The 16,942-nt window shown below is 34.6% G+C and overlaps 1 protein-coding gene across 4 annotated transcripts in view; it reads right to left on the bottom strand.

The window, feature by feature from the left end:
* Positions 1 to 1,779: 1,779 nt before the first annotated feature.
* The window catches only part of LOC133177189 (uncharacterized), a 32,361-nt gene continuing 17,198 nt past the window's right edge, over positions 1,780 to 16,942 (bottom strand). For 2 of the 4 annotated variants that reach the window (XM_061312272.1, XM_061312271.1), the window contains exons 3-9: positions 14,674 to 14,724; positions 13,145 to 13,405; positions 12,932 to 13,018; positions 9,499 to 9,612; positions 2,650 to 2,847; positions 2,059 to 2,160; positions 1,780 to 1,892 (exon numbers count right to left, since the gene is read on the bottom strand). In XM_061312272.1, coding sequence (XP_061168256.1) covers positions 1,827 to 1,892; positions 2,059 to 2,160; positions 2,650 to 2,847; positions 9,499 to 9,612; positions 12,932 to 13,018; positions 13,145 to 13,405; positions 14,674 to 14,724 — 879 coding nt within the window. In that variant the 3' untranslated portion in view covers positions 1,780 to 1,826. The remainder of the gene's footprint in view (positions 1,893 to 2,058; positions 2,161 to 2,649; positions 2,848 to 9,498; positions 9,613 to 12,931; positions 13,019 to 13,144; positions 13,406 to 14,673; positions 14,725 to 16,942) is intronic. The other 2 variants (XM_061312273.1, XM_061312275.1) reach the window with 2 other exon arrangements.

Here is a 16,942-nt window from a genome sequence, read left to right as displayed (position 1 = left end):
TGACACTTTTCGTATATACAAGTTACCAATTTATCTTGTCTTATGACTTTAGGTTTATTCGAGTCGCAATACTTTGTTTTATGACTTTTTTTTTTATATTTTTTTCTTTTTAGGGTTGTGACATTTTTTATTGAATTTAAAGTCCTCTGGTGAGCACTACTGGTAGGCTTAAATTCCGCTCCATCAAGGAAAAAAGAGGAGAGAGTTTGGCTTTTTGATAGGATTTCAACCCTTTTACCTTGCACAATTCACCTAGGGTTGTCACTTTTTCATCAAAAATTGTCAGCAACTCAATTTTGAACTGACATAATTTGTCGAGTGGAATCTTAATACTTATACGCATGTTGTTAATTTTGAATCCGCGAAATGTCAAACTGATGAAGGATTTATTGTTCTTCCTGTGTCAAGGGACAGCCAGGTGTGGGCAAATTGTACATAAAAATTGATATGTTTTTAACACAGTCCAGAGTGTCTGATCTTCCTATCAACATAAAATCATCTAAATGGTATAGATCTTTGCTACATTCTGACTTTTCCCAAAGACCCACTCACAACGTACTGCACTGTCAAATGTGTAAACCTTTATTTGAATTTTAAAATCCAACAATCTAATGCACTTATATGAAGGTTCTTCGGAAAGTTCTCGGAGTTAACATTTTTATTTTAACATCATATTATATCAAAATTTGACAGAAATGTTTGAACAATAAATTCGAAAGACGTGTATTAATTTTGTATTAAATATCGTTTTTTATTTCAAAATTATTTAGGTCTGAAAATCGGATCGCGGAGCAGGTAAAAATTTAGTTATTTACAAACAAGACACAATATAATGCCTGCAGTCATATCGTCTGTTAATTGGTGAAAAAATTCCTAGAATTCAAATTAACAATTATTATATCGTTTCATATTCAAAGTTATGACTTAATACTAGTATTCTGCTTCTTCGAAAAGATATAAATTTCAGAAGATAAGTAGTCCTCATTGAAAAAGTCCAAAAAGGAGGACGTTATAGGTCAGAAGAGGCAGTTTACGATGCAATATTCCTATATATTTCACACAGTATGACTCAATACCCACTCGTTATAAACGTTTCTCCATCACTCGAAATTTATTTTGCTAACAATTCTTCCAGTGGCAAAAATTCGTATGTCAATGTTTTAATATCTTTTACCGCGTAACTACCTTCAGATTAGCAACTAGGAAGTGTCTATTTCTTTTCATAGCCTTACTAACTTTTTAAAGTTTTTGATCGGAGTTTTACAGATAATCCATTTACTCGTAGATCATCCTCGTCTGATACAGAGTGTTTATCATTCATATTCCGCTTCCTATATATAGCTTCAGCATTTTCAGATTTTTTTTTTCTGGAGTTTTCTCGAGTACAACACAATATTTTTGAGAAGGTCATGACGATATGTTTTTGATATTACAATGTTTAAGTGTGCCCCTGATGACAAAGCATGCTCAATTAAAATTAAGTAACAATTTTCAATAAATCATGTGGGATGAAAATTTACATATCAACAATATAAAATATTTTTACATATGATTGTGTGTTCATTGTAAATTTCTTTAATGTAGTATAACGAATATTGACATAGTCCGCGAATTTCCAAACAACTCTTGTAATATCGATGCGTGCTGCAAAGGCATCTCTTCCAAACGTAGCCAAAATTTTAAGAACAACCTTCAATGAAATGTAATTTACTGTGAAATAATCTTGAACAATGAAGTCATTTAAAACATAAGTTTCAATTATAATATGATACAAAACTGTTTTCTTTCAATTTTATTTCGCATTAAACCATTCTACAGTACTTTACTCATTTTTCGTGCAAAGACAGGAAGCAATGTACAGTCATCACAATAACTTGGAGAATTGCCACAATCTGAAAAAAAAAACAATGAATCGAAATACAACTTGCATATCTCTAACATTGTAACCTGAAACTACTATATAGAGCTAACAAATCTTTTAATGTACGTCTCAGAGAAAAATTATCAATATAAATTATAGATGAGATTGTAATTAAAAAATATATTACTATTATTAACCGCCATTAGTGCCAAGATGAAGGACAAATTAATTATCGCATCAATTTGATATTCCTGAATAGAAGTATTGTCACTTAATTTTTTCACACGACTAAAACAGCTCTGTAAAATATAGAGAGAAATAGCTAAAGGAACGATTAAAAACAAAACCGAAGTGTGTACTTTTCCTTGCAATGGTATATATATTCAATCATTTCACTTTCATATTTTATGATATGATTTTTTTAAAAAGTTTTTCTTTGTAACAATATTTCTCTTGATGTTTTAGTAATCAATTGGGTTCAAATGTCCATGAAATGTATCACTCCTTTTTTCTCCTGATTATAAGGTTCAAATATGCATTATATCTAGTTTGAAATTAATTCAGAATGTATAAATATTTTTTTTACTGGAAAGTATCATGCTCAGTGTTTGTAGATGAACTGAATACTTTTTTTTTATTAGAAACATTTTCCAGATAAACCACTGCACGTAAACGTTATACTACATGTTCATATTGATATTATTATATTGTATTATTTTACGATAAAAAAATATTGTGGTGATTATTTTTTTCTGATTTTAGGCTAAGAATATTTATGCTATATTTACATCTTTATACGATCCAGTGTTAACAGTCGCGTGACAACTATCAGTTGCATTAACATAGTCATGCTCAGTGACATCTTTACAACAGGTTTTCGGAATCTGAGAATTCGTCTGTTGACAAGATCCAGATGTTGTACACCAGGGGGTTGTGTCAAAGTCATTGGTTGTACTTATCACCTGATTGACAGCACAACAATCATACTGGATTTGGAAAAAAAGAAAATATCTCGTGTTAATGTAATTTAATCAAACTAATTTCCAGGAAACGTATGAAAAGGTTTTAAAACATGAATATGTACTACTATTTCTTATCTAACTACTGCTTTTCAAACAGTTTGGCTGATTTTCTTCCTAAAAAGACGATATTGTCGAAAGTAGAATGTGTATGATTGAAATATTTCTTGGATAATAATATACAATGACTTTAATTTAAAATTCAGACTTGCCAACAGGAATTTCACGGGTAAAGATAATACCCTCTCCTAATTAAATCAAATAGATTGACGTGCTATCTTTTTGTTCTAGATAGAGAGCATGTGCTTTAAATTTTCCTGATTCCCAGCTGATTATATGAATCTTTTTTCAATATAATTAAAAATTATGCCAAGAATGCTGTAAACAAATGTTAAGACTATTCGTTGATTTATTCCTCTTTATAGGATTGACGGAGTGATTTATACCTTTCGTCTATTGAAAATTAGTATTTATCATACCTATTTATCGAGATAAGGGACTACATGTCTAGGTAAATAAAAATAAACATATGTTTGTTTGTTTCGTTATCTCCATATATTTCATTCGTTATCTCCATATATTTCATTTGAGAATATACTGCATTAAAATTTATAATTTTTATTTCATAATCTCATCTGATTTTGACATTTTCCATTTGAAGAACTTCGCCTGTGTAATAAGGTCGTTTAATGCAATCGCAAATTAAACGCATTTAATTGATTTCCGAAAAACACAGGGGGTAGGTCTTTTTGACACTTTCCCCCGATTGCCGCGAGTATAAAAGAGGGGCGCACGTGGCGAATTCCTCCTCTCACTCAATAGCTACTCCAGCGTTCTGCACTTGTAATAATTGTTGAATTACTTAAAGCCTCCTCGAACGGTTACATCAAACAACCTTAACCATGCCACCCATAAGATCCAAGAAATCCCAGTCCAGTGCCAATTCTACCAGGGCAAGTAATAGGAACAGAGGAGCCAGACAGCAGAAGGGCAGAGGGGGGAGAAGAAATTTAGCTGTTGTCCGCCAAGCCCAGACTGACACCATGACAGATTCCCGGGCCAGGGAGGAAGTTATTTCAGCCTCCATGGGAATGGCCGATGAGCCTGAACATGAGCTGCTCGTTAATAAGGGTAGGCAATTAGATTTCACTAATTCTTGGCCTGCCCCGGAGGAAGCTGCCGTGACATCGGCAGATAATTTCGGGGCGATGCCAAACATGGAGGTTTGCGCTGGGGACGATATAGGTGCCCATGTGCCACTTTCCTAAAAACAAAACATTTGGGCTGGGAATTATATCAATTTTTGCCCTGTTGACGAAGGGCAGTGCAGAACTGCAGCAGTTTGCTGCTGGGAGTTATTTTGTGGTTAAATGAAAAGGGTGAGCTTGAGGCTAAGCCTAAAGTCTTAAACGAAAAAATTACAACCATCGATAGATGGACAGATGCATTTCTTATATTTTTGCATATTTACATTCAAAGACACCCAGGGAGGGCAGCCGAATTGGTGCAGTATATGTTTGTTATTCGCGATGCGGCGAGGAAATTTTCTGGCATGGGCTGGAGAAATTATGACGAGCAATTTATAGTGCGTCAAGCAATTTCTTACCGGAATTGGTCAAAATTGACTTCGGATTTATGGTTACGCTTGATCGCTGTCCCGCCCAGGCCAGAATCTAGCCTCGCTGCAGCGCACGCACGAACCCAAACTGGTGTCTGCTTTAGTTACAATAGGGGTCGTTGCAACACAGCCAATTGCAGATATGCGCATTTACGTTCTATTTGTAAGGGAAAGCATCCGAAATCTAGTTGTTCTAAAAATGACACTTTTCGTATCTCAAAGGCTTCAAACAGCACTGCTGCTACCAATAAAACTCAGAAACTTTAAATTAGCAAACTCCCCTATAAACAGTTCAGCTTTAAAAAAATCCCTTACAAATTATCCGAATTTGGAAATAGCGAAAGAACTCATGAATGGTTTTCAATTTGGCTTTCGATTGCTTTATCATGGTCCTCGGGAAAAAACAGAGGCACCTAATTTGCCCTCATTTTATAAACATGCAGATGTTGCTAGAGATAATATCAAAAAAGAAATTGATAAAGGACGGATGGCCGGTCCATTTAAATCGCGGCCTATGTCAAATTTGCGAGTTTCGCCACTGGGAGTAGTGCCCAAGAAAGCGGAAGGGGAATTCAGGGTAATTCACCACCTCTCCTACCCTACCCATAACTCTGTCAATGACTTTATTGACGAAGCGCTTTGTTCTGTCAATTACACAAAATTTGACGAGGCCATTAGCATGGTTCAACGTCTAGGGCGCGGATCATTCCTAGCCAAATCCGATATCAAAAGTGCTTTTAGATTAATGCCCATTTGGCCTGGTGATTTTGAGCTTCTGGGTTTCAAATTCGATGGCTGTTACTATTTTGACAAATGCTTACCTTTTATGTGTTCGATATCCTGTTCTACATTTGAGAAATTTTCTTCATTTTTGGAGTGGCTAGTGCGCGAGCGCGCCACCTCTAGAGAAGTCTTACATTATTTAGACGATTTCTTATTCGGTGGTCATACGGCAGACGAGTGTCAAATGAACGTGGATACCTTCATACATGTGTGCAAAGAATTAGGGGTTCCAATAGCATGGGAAAAAAGCGAGGGTCCACAACAAGTTATTACTTTTCTTGGGCTAGAAATTGATACCCAAAAAAATGCAGGTCAGGTTACCGGAAGAAAAAGTTTACGAAATCAGCATGATTATCGATGGCATATTGAAGAAATCGAAAACCAACTTGAAATCAATTCAATCTTTGATAGGATATTTAAATTTTGCCTGCAGAGCAATTCCTCCTGGTCGCACTTTCTGCAGGCGGCTGTCAAATGCAACGCGTGGGTTATCTCAACCCTATCATCATTTAAGAATAACAAAAGAGATAAAAGCGGATTTGCTTGTATGGCTGGAATATTTTGACAAATTTAATGGTTTTGTGGTATTTCAAGAAAAGTTTTGGGTGTCTAATATAGATTTAGAACTTTTTACAGATAGCTCGGCGCGTCGAGGAAACGGCCTGGGAATTTATTTTAGCGGTGCATGGACTTACGGCGTATGGCCAGAGTTTTGGTTCAATAAGGGCTATACAAATGATATCACTGTGTTAGAATTTTTCCCCTTGCTTGTTTCAGTATTATCATGGGGGGAAAAGCTGCGCAACAAAAAAGTTTTATTTAGATCTGATAATCAATCAGTTGTACATATTGTAAATTCGATGACATCAAAATCAGATTTAGTAATGATTTTGTTACGCAAATTCGTTCTACAATGCTTGCAGTTGAACATTTCATTTAAAGCACAGCACGTCTTGGGTGTTCAGAACTCACTGACGGACAGTTTGTCACGTTTACAATTTCAGCGATTTCACAAGTTGGCTCCGGACGCAGACAGTCAGCCGACACCATTTCCAACGGCACTATGGACTATTTTCGAGACGAAATCACTCGATTATTAGATGCAAGCATTTCAGCAAACACCAGGGCTGTATACTTACAAGCTTTAAAGAATTTTAAAGATTTCAGAATACTGACAAAACTAAGTGATAAATGGCCAGTCCCGTCAAACCATATTCTGTTATATATAGCATATCATTCGAGCAAAGGCTCAGCAGCTTCAACAGTTTCATCTTATATTTCGGGTATTAGCTATGTGCACAAACTGAGACAATGGACCGATCCTGCTGATTTATTTATAGTTAGAAAGTCGCTAGAAGGGTTGCGACGATTAAATAGAACAAAAGACCACAGAGCACCTATTTCGGAAGAGCTTCTCGCTAAAATCTGTGGCGCTCTACAGCAGGTGTGTTATTCGGAATATGAAACATTTTTGCTTAGATCAGTTTTTATCTTGGCTTTTTACGGCCTATTTAGGGTGGGGGAATTAGTATATACCTCGGAGCATTGCGTCCATGTACCATTAACTATTAAGGATATAAACTTTTGCACGTCCAAAAGCGTCCCTTGTGTCTCTATCTCTGTAAGATTCTCTAAAACCGATCAAACAGGAAAGGAAATCTGTATTTTATTACCATCTATTCATCAAAGAAACATTTGCCCAGTTTATAACTTGAAAAAATTTCTTGCAGTACGACCACATGTTGAGGGTTCATTATTCATGCATAGTAATAAATCTCCTCTAACTAGATTTCAGTTTAAAGCAGTCCTGAGAAAAACCCTTTCGACAATTAATCACCCAATTTCCGCTTACAAATCACATTCTTTTAGAATCGGAGGTGCAACGTGCCTTGCGTTAAAAGGGGTATCGCATGACAAAATCCAACTACTAGGGCGCTGGAAATCAAGCGCATTCCTGAAGTATATCAGAATAGATATGATATAAGCGTTGTTGATGAATTGTATTTACCATATTATTTATTAATTCTTTAGAGCACCTTGTATGGATTGTGGGATCTTCGATTGTTTACTGGGCGTGTAGATGGGCAGCTACAAATCTGACTACTAACTTACGTTTGGATAATTTAGGCGTTCAGGTAACCTGGATTGGCAAAAGGGGCATGAAATGGGGGAGCTTATTGATTGTATCGAGAAAAAATTAGCAAAATGTCCTCCTCCCGCATATTTAATAATCCACCTAGGGGGGAATGATATCACATCAATTAAGAGCGAGGAATTGTGTACCAGGATAGAGCACGACATATGTTTAATGACAAACAGATTACCAAGTTGCAAAATAATATGGTCTGATATACTCCCACGCCGAAATTGGATAGGGGGTCGTGACATATGCTCCGTCGAACGGAAACGGAAAAGAGTTAATAGAGCTGGTCGTAGGGCGGTCGCATCAGTTAACGGCAGAGTTATTAATCACCCTGATAAAGAATTTTCGGAGGAGGGGCTTTACCGCGCTGACGGAGTGCATATGTCGGATGTGGGAAATGCAATTATAACAAACACTTTGCAATCAGCCATAGAAGCTTTTATCTCCTCTTAAAGTTTATTTGTTGGGTGGCAGAGATGTATAAACATCTCTGAGTGGCGGATATGTCAGACAAGCAGAGACATTAGTCATTATTATATTATTGTTTATGTTTGATTATCTATTTTACATGCTTGGTAGAGCATGTGGTGGCTCGCTAAGGCTACCCTAGGAGCCAATACAAGCTTGCTATGGAGTGCACTGGGAGCTTGTGTGAGGGATCTGTTTGGTATAACAGTAACCTCGTACCCCGTTCGGTATAACGGGTGGTTTTATTTTGCCCTACTCGGTATAGTGGGCTTAGCTGTTCGGTATAACAGGTAGTAGCCTCGCTAAGGAATCCCCTAGGAGGCAATTACATTGATATCCCAGCTGACTCGCTAAGGGGTACCCTAGGAGTCGAGTAATACATATTGTTACGCCTTGCTATGGATTACCCTAGCTAGAAGGCGAGGTGCCATAACGCCCGTTACCAATTTAGGTGTGTGGCACCCAATGATTGTTAAATGCTTGTCTGACATTTGTCATTGAAACAATTATTAAAGCTGCGGCCTTTTATCATCCAACCTCAAATACATGTATGACGTTTCTTCTACCTGAGTGTAACTGACAAAAACTCTTTTGATATGAGCATTTGTCATAAAAAAAATTCCGTTATTTAAGGCATGTTGTACAACACAATTATTCCGTAAAATTTGCAATTTTTACCCCTTTGTTTAAGTTCTATGAAATTTTATCGTAAATATTATATGGAGTGTTCAAAAAATTAAGGGCTTGAAAATGATGTCAGAAGGTGGGAGGGGTTTCTTTTTCCTACATTCTATAAAGTTTCGCACCTAGAAAAACTAATATAGACCTAGGAAATGTTTAAACGGGCTACAGAAAAAGAAAATGCATCCAGAGTACTTGTTTTTTAATGCCCAAAAAGATTCAGAGAGATGAAAGATGCTCAGTTAATGTAGATTTGTAGTCAGGGTGTCAAAAGTCAGTCACGTCGAAAAGTGACGTTGATCATGTTTGGTAGAAATTGAACTCAAACAAGCCTAGTATTCTGGCATAATAGAGTGAGGATATTTCCCTATGTATAGATCCATTTACAATACTGTATGCATTGAAAGCAGCTGTTCCTGAAAATTGTAAAGTCATATAAACAAGACGGGCTTAAGTCCTTAGTTAACTCCAGGTAATCTCATCAAGATAAGTGTATGAGGTAAACAGAGCGGACACTGAGAAACAATGACGTTGTTGGACGTCATGAAACTAAACGGCGACAGCGCCAGGTGATCATATAATGTCTTTTTTATTTTAGAATAATTTGGAAAATTATCAACGTATCAAGCTAAAATTTTCAACATTTCTTAAACTATTGTTATTTTATGTTTCTTATAAATTTTGTAAGCAAAGACTACATAGTATTAATTTTATTGCATTAGTCCACGAACTTTTTGATAACCCCTCGTATTGTTCATTTGCAAAACTTTAGGCATTAGTTGGCTACATGAAAGTCACATGTTTTTGAATGGGACCTGAAGATCCGTTGTCCAGCATGTAGGCGATGTACATATTAAAAGAAGATGATGATCAATTATCCTTATACATGTTTATCTCTACTACATGTGTGCATGTTTTACAATACCTTAATAAAAAACTTGTTCCATCTGTCTGAAACAGTACCACTGCTTGTGATTACATCAGAGGTAAAACTGTGTGTAAGCGAGTCTAGCATCACTTTCTTTAATGTGCCATAATCCTGTGAAGTAAAAGGAAAGATAATGGATCAGTATCTTTGCATTTATGGATGAGAGTATTAATTATCCTCACTCCGTATTCATATACAGTATGTGACACGTAAGTAAATACAAGTTTGGCTTTCCAGAAAGCCTGAAATGTCATCTCTTTGGCTTCATTAATGTCACAGAATAAACAGTGGAATATTAATATTATTTTCTCAGCTATTACAGGCAGTAGTATCGCTTTTGAAAAAATGGGGGGTGGAGGACAAAAAAAAATCGACGATTTATCTGAGCAATCTTTGACAAAGGGAAAAAGGGGCTATCCAAACTCAACATTTTCATTTCTTGGAAGGGAAGGAGGGATTACAACTTTTCCGACAAACATATTTTATATTATAATACATTCTCATAGGATGATTTGACGTACCATACTGCAACAAAAGGTGGAAGAGGGGTTAAGGGTGCGCCTTTTTAATGTTTGGGGAAAAAAGTGGAAGGGGACGGCCCTCCTGGTGCCTGTATTATTTTACCTCTTGTAAATATGCTTTATTCAATTTAAATATATTTTTTATAATGTCTGTAAAAAAATTTAACCACTGAGAAATATTCGTAAGAATTATTTAAAGTCATATATTGCGTATTATTTATATATATATATATATATATATATATATATATATATATATATATATATATAGAAAGCACAAAGAAATTCACTTTTACAAGGATACCCACTTCCGCCCCAGCCCGGGGTTGAACTCTCGACCTACGGAATCTGTCTCCTAGCAGTACAGGAACAGCGCGCTAGACCGCTCGGCTATCTAGGCAAGTCAAAAAAACTTGCTTTCGATGCCGATGGAATTCTCGCGGCGCTGCCCTACACTACACGGTCATTGAGAATGAAAGTGAGATACAGTTATTTGGACATTAGTTTTATTAGAGGATCGTTACCAATGTTAGTTTAAGAGTTGTTGTAAAATGTGCTTTATAAATAAAAATTAATTTCATTACTACGTGTATTGGTAACGATCCTCTAATAAAACTAATGTCCAAATAACTGTATCTCACTTTCATTCTCAATGACCGTGTAGTGTAGGGCAGCGCCGCGAGAATTCCATCGGCATCGAAAGCAAGTTTTTTTGACTTGCCTAGATAGCCGAGCGGTCTAGCGCGCTGTTCCTGTACTGCTAGGAGACAGATTCCGTAGGTCGAGAGTTCAACCCCGGGCTGGGGCGGAAGTGGGTATCCTTGTAAAAGTGAATTTCTTTGTGCTTTCTATTTTAATATTTCTTCACTTAGGGCAGTTATGTTAGTTTAAGAGTTGTTGTAAAATGTGCTTTATAAATAAAAATTAATTTCATTACAACGTGTATTGGTAACGATCCTCTAATAAAACTAATGACCAAATAACTGTATCTCACTTTCATTCTCAATGACCGTGTAGTGTAGGGCAGCGCCGCGAGAATTCCATCGGCATCGAAAGCAAGTTTTTTTGACTTGCCTAGATAGCCGAGCGGTCTAGCGCGCTGTTCCTGTACTGCTAGGAGACAGATTCCGTAGGTCGAGAGTTCAACCCCGGGCTGGGGCGGAAGTGGGTATCCTTGTAAAAGTGAATTTCTTTGTGCTTTCTATTTTAATATTTCTTCACTTAGGGCAGTTATGTTAGTTTAAGAGTTGTTGTAAAATGTGCTTTATATATATATATATATATATATATATATATATATATATATATATATATATATATATATATATATATATATATATATATATATATATATATATATAAGTTCAGACTACCTAAATTAAAAAGATCTTTCTATTTGTTTTATTACTTTATAAAAATAGAACTTTCCTGTAAATTACACAATTTAAATCAATCACGTTTCAAAGATATTAGAAATTTAAAACAAAAACCAATTTATTTACCGATTCACATTTTAATTAACAGACACAGTTTAATTTTTTTTAATCAGTCGAACTATGGAAACATGGGTTATTCAAGTTCAAAATCGGTGAAAAATTTAATTTCAACGTAAATAACATATATCATGTTTAGCTACAGATACGCCTTATATAGCTTTAACAATTATTCCGAAAGAAGATGGATAAAAACTTAACGTTCCTTTTGACTTTAGTTCTTAGCCGCCTACTATGGCAGCAAAGAAGTTTTAAAGCTCCAACTTAAATTAATCTGAACCTGAATTAATTCCCAAGACTTTCCTTATTTTCCTTAACCGTATCCTCTGAAGTGACTTGGCCATCGAGCCACTGGGATTTGATTGATTATCGAGCCACTGGGAATATCAAGGGAATAATTGAGACACTCCTGCATCATGCCCTTCTGCTGCCCATGCAGATTCATGTTCTAACGCTATATTATGTATAATATAAGTACATGTACATGTATACGCTCCTGTGAAAAAATCATGCATAAAGGTAATAAAAAAATTGAAACGTTACCATTTAAGATTAAGTATTAACACACCGAAAAGAACCCCAATCTACCAACATATAGGCTGTTCCGTGAGACACACATTTAAAATTTAAAATTTTGGCTTTATTTCAAGAATACGAGGAGTGATTTTTTTTTTACCTTTTCTCATTGACAAACAACGCAAATTAGAATTGCATAAAGAAAATGATAACAGTTGCTTTTTTTTTTTTTTTTTATTAATTCTTAAAATCTGGGCCAGGTAAAGAAAACTGTATCTTTTCCTAATACTTTTCTACAGGGGTAAATTAAAAAAAAAAAGAATATATAGTGCACACATCCAAGAAAATACTCATAATGATTCTTTATGATCTTTATTCCAATGCCTATATATACGGTATTAATTATCGATTGACTAAAGTGCACATAAAAGTGAAGTCTTTGCCATTGTATATATGCATTTAATGTGAGTTGTTGTTTTTACTGTTTTCTTTCGTCAGTAAATCTTGGATCCACGCCTTGGTTTATACATTCAATATGCCATGTTTTGTGTATTTTGATCTCCGCGCGCTGACCATCGTTTTACGCAATGGCCTAGATACAATGTTTATGTATATAAGCCGTTAATGAAGACCCACCACCACCCAAGTGATCCTATCTCTATTACTCTTAATGAACACTGGTGTGGTTTTACTTTAACTTTAAGATGGACCATTTTGTTTGATAATAATAAGACAGACTTTGGTCAATTTTGTTTATACATCTCTATATTTAGAAATCGTGTCATCGTCAGTTCCTTTGCCAGACCACCAGCTTATCAATGGCAGCTTACACTAGGACTTTACTTCCGGTGATTCAAACTTAATGTGTCATCTCCCGAGGGAGATGACAATAAATCATACCAAATGTTGTTGTGATGATTTGGAATCCGCCATTTTCTTTGAACATATCAACAGCGGGATAGATATTCCAAGTGACACCAGAGCAAACTATAAAATACTAAAATCCTTTTAACAAAAGCCTCTGGACAATAATTACCGAAAAATGAAATAAATATGCAGGGTTTGAATGATAAAGCATAATAATTCAGTCAGTGGTAAATTATTCAAACTTACGATAATATATACGGCTATAAAACAAGTTCTTCGTCTTTCAGTTTGGACGAAGGACAAGCACAAAACCAGAAGGAGCCAGATGCAATTAAAGACAAAAGATATCCAACTTATTATAAACATGCTTTTGATATTTTCCTCAATGTCCTCATATTTACAGGATACGGTGAAATCGATTTTCAATGATTCTATTGCTTCTTTTATGGCACAAGGTTTCGTGATTTTCGGTATTGTACTGCATGACACTAAAATTATCGAAGCAACCTAATAAAAAAAATAGATTTTTTCAAATATTTCCAGCTTTTTGTCATATATATATATATATATATATATATATATATATATATATATATATATATATATATATATATATATATATATATATATATATATTAGGGATGGCAGTTTGTAACCGGTTAACCGATTATTCGGTCGGAACGATGGTAATCGGTTAGAAAATCTGTAATCGGTTAGTCAGAAAAATAAAATAAATGTAAATTTGAAAGCGACTTTCTTAAAATTCCCGTTTATAAATGAAACCTCTGCATACACATTGATAATTTAACTTTTTCGTATAGAAATCTATCTATTTAAGTTGATTGGGTGGTAATTATTGAGATCACAGGGTAACTGGTCAGTGTGTTTAGTGTTAATTGCTGTTTAAACACCACGTTGTTATCCTGACTGTCCTGTAATTCTTCAATGATATCCTAATTAAATAAATCACCGTTGAACCTTGTGAATTGGTATATGTCTATCTTTTGCAGTTATTTATCAAATTATATTTTAAGACAAACATTGTAAATTAAGTGTAAGTTCCGTCTTAGTTTTGATTATGGTAACAATGCAGTATAGACTTGTGTGACATCTGCTCTGGAAAATTATCAATGTCTGATTTCTCAGGCAAGTTTCATGGGTTTTCTTAATATTTTCTTGTCTATAAAACATATGTACATGTAGTTTCAAGATAAAGGTAAACAGAATGTTACGACATTCTTAAGTCCTTTTAGTCTTCTTGCGTTTATATGAATAGAGGTTTGTGAAAAAAAATGTCAAGAAAATGTGTATTTTGATACGATTAACAGGTTAATCGGTCGGAACGTGATGCGGGTAACCGATTGGCAATTCTGTATTCGATTGCCATCCCTAATATATATATATATATATATATATATATATATATATATATATATATATATATATATATATATGAACCCCTTATTTTTTCCTTCTTGTATGCGGAGTACATGTATTACGTAACCGCCGTCGGAAGGATATCACACGGAAGAAGTAATAATTCAGTTGAGAATCGCTCACGATTGCAACAATCAATCAACATGACTGAAACTTATAATTTCCCCTCAACCTCGAAGGGCAATACGGATATAAAATATAGAGAACATAATGTTTACACAATGGAAATAGCAAACACATCCACTTGTAAAGGAATCCAAAATACTTACAAACTGAATTTAGATCAAAAATTTAATTTAATACTTTTTCTTGTAGAATCGATTATGGTGTGTTTTTACCGTTAATCCTCCCATCAGAATCAGCAACGTGTGGTTTGCTTTCTTTTCCACCTTTATTAATGTACAAAATGATTATTAGATACAGATTGATTTAATGGAATATTTATACAAATATATAAATGTGTTGTTCTTGGCTTGAAACATAAATTCAATATGTTTTCTCGTCTTAATGAAAAAAGTGATCAATGTAAAACCGCATAATTATATTAAGTAACAAGAGGCCCAATGAAGTACTTTAACACTCGCCGAAATGATCTTTGCCATGCTATCTTCAGAACATTCATGTGTTTGTTTTGAAAAAAAAAAAATCCCTGTTTATTTCTTTTTTTTTTTTAAAGTATTTCAAATTGTTGTTCTACCCTGGCTTCAAAGGGTTATGGCCAAATCTGAATACACATTAATGGGAAGTTATGAATATTAATATAACTAATGAGGCTTTGTTGTTCTGAAGATTGTGATATAATTGTTTAAAGATGAAATATATGGAGATAACTAACAGTATTTAAGCTCAAAAGTCCATTAATCAATACAAAATAGGAGCAGAGCAAACACGGACCTCCAAACATCAGAGGTGGGATCAGGTGCCATGGAGGAGTGAGCATCCCCTGCCGACCGGTCACACCCGCCGTGTGCTCCTTGTCATGATCGGGAAATAACGGAAAAATCCGTCGACAATTCAGTGTGTAAATAATGGCCTAACAATTAGTATGAAAAACGTCAGTCAGCATATGACTTAATGATAAATTATATTTGCTGACAAGGTCATTGTATCGACCATAGAACTTACGAAATGATGACTTTAAACGAGACAGCTGATATTCTTGTTTCATCAACTTATTTGTCAATAATTTACCTCGTTTTAGAAATTGAACATACGTAGAGCATGCTCTTGCGTATCGAATCAACTGAGAGATTTATACCCCGTATGCAGGTGATGAAGGTATATTGCTGCATAAGTAAGGGAAGTTGACGATTGAAAAGTTAAAGTCATCACGTTTATCATAAAGCTTGGTTGTTAGATTACCATTAACGTCTTTTTCAAGTAAAATATCCAAATATGAAACAGATGTGTCAGACTCTGTGGTATCTTTTATCTCAAGTTCACAACGATATATCGTATCGACATAAGAATGGAAATAGCCATTGTTAATTGACAATACGTCGTCGATATATCTAAATGTCGAGTTGAAGGCCACAGCAAGTGTTTTCTTCTTTTCACGTACAAGATTTTGGACAAATTCTGCTTCATATGAATACAAATAAAGGTCTGCTAATAACGGGGCGCAATTGGTACCCATGGGAATTCCAATAGATTGTTGGAAGACCAGGTCTCCAAAAACCACATAGATATTGTCAATCAGAAACTCAAGCATCTTTTTAATGTCAACTTCAGAGTACTTGTGTGCACAATCAGAATGTTTTTTTAACAAAATAATTTTGCAAATGACCAATGACAAGGTAAGTATATTTACGAGTTCCATTTTTATTGAAATATCTTTTCTTATATGATTATATAATTATATTAAGTAAAACTGATCCCATCCTAACCCCAGTGCCCGTAACTTAAATTAACTTGAGTCTAAACGTTTCGATAATATCATCATGATTTAATGTCAACCTGCTACTCTTATTCGTTTTTTTTTTAATTCTTAATATACATAATTACAATTTTGAGTTCCTATTTTAGCCCCACTATAACCCCATTACCATGATTTCAACATATGAATCTGCACTCTGTTATGAAGATTTTAAATAAATTTACGTAAATTATGCTATAAATTTCATGTATTATATACGTGCATACATGTATGATACCTTTTTTTAATTCCATGGAAACATTTAATCCACATAAGTCCCGGAGCCATAGTTTTTAATTTAAATCTGAACTATCTAAATCGCAAATTCTATGATACATTATGTAGCATTATATATTACATTATGAATTTTTATGTTATATAATATTCTCTAAGATTATTCCTTATATTCCTATGAAAATCTAAGATCTATGTATTTACTCCACCCCAGGGGCCATGATTAAAAGAAACTTGAATCTACACAATGCTCCCTGCATATAAATGCAGAATAAGCTTATCATGGTCACAATGCTCTTTAGAAGAGGATTATTAATACTTTTCCTAATTTCCATGTATTTTTACCCTTATTTCAATACATATTTCATATTGAAATTTCATCCATTATCATGGGCCAACTGTGTCCAGAGGTCTTGATTTGAACACACATATTTGAACTACTGAAGGTTTCTTGCATA

The sequence above is a fragment of the Saccostrea echinata genome, unplaced genomic scaffold (assembly GCF_033153115.1).
Source record: "Saccostrea echinata isolate AGI-Se365-2 ecotype Australia unplaced genomic scaffold, CSIRO_AGI_Sech_v1 ptg000097l, whole genome shotgun sequence".
Lineage (NCBI taxonomy): Eukaryota > Metazoa > Mollusca > Bivalvia > Ostreida > Ostreidae > Saccostrea > Saccostrea echinata.
The sequence above is the reverse complement of the archived record's forward strand: the minus strand, read 5'-3'. Positions and strand labels throughout refer to the sequence as shown.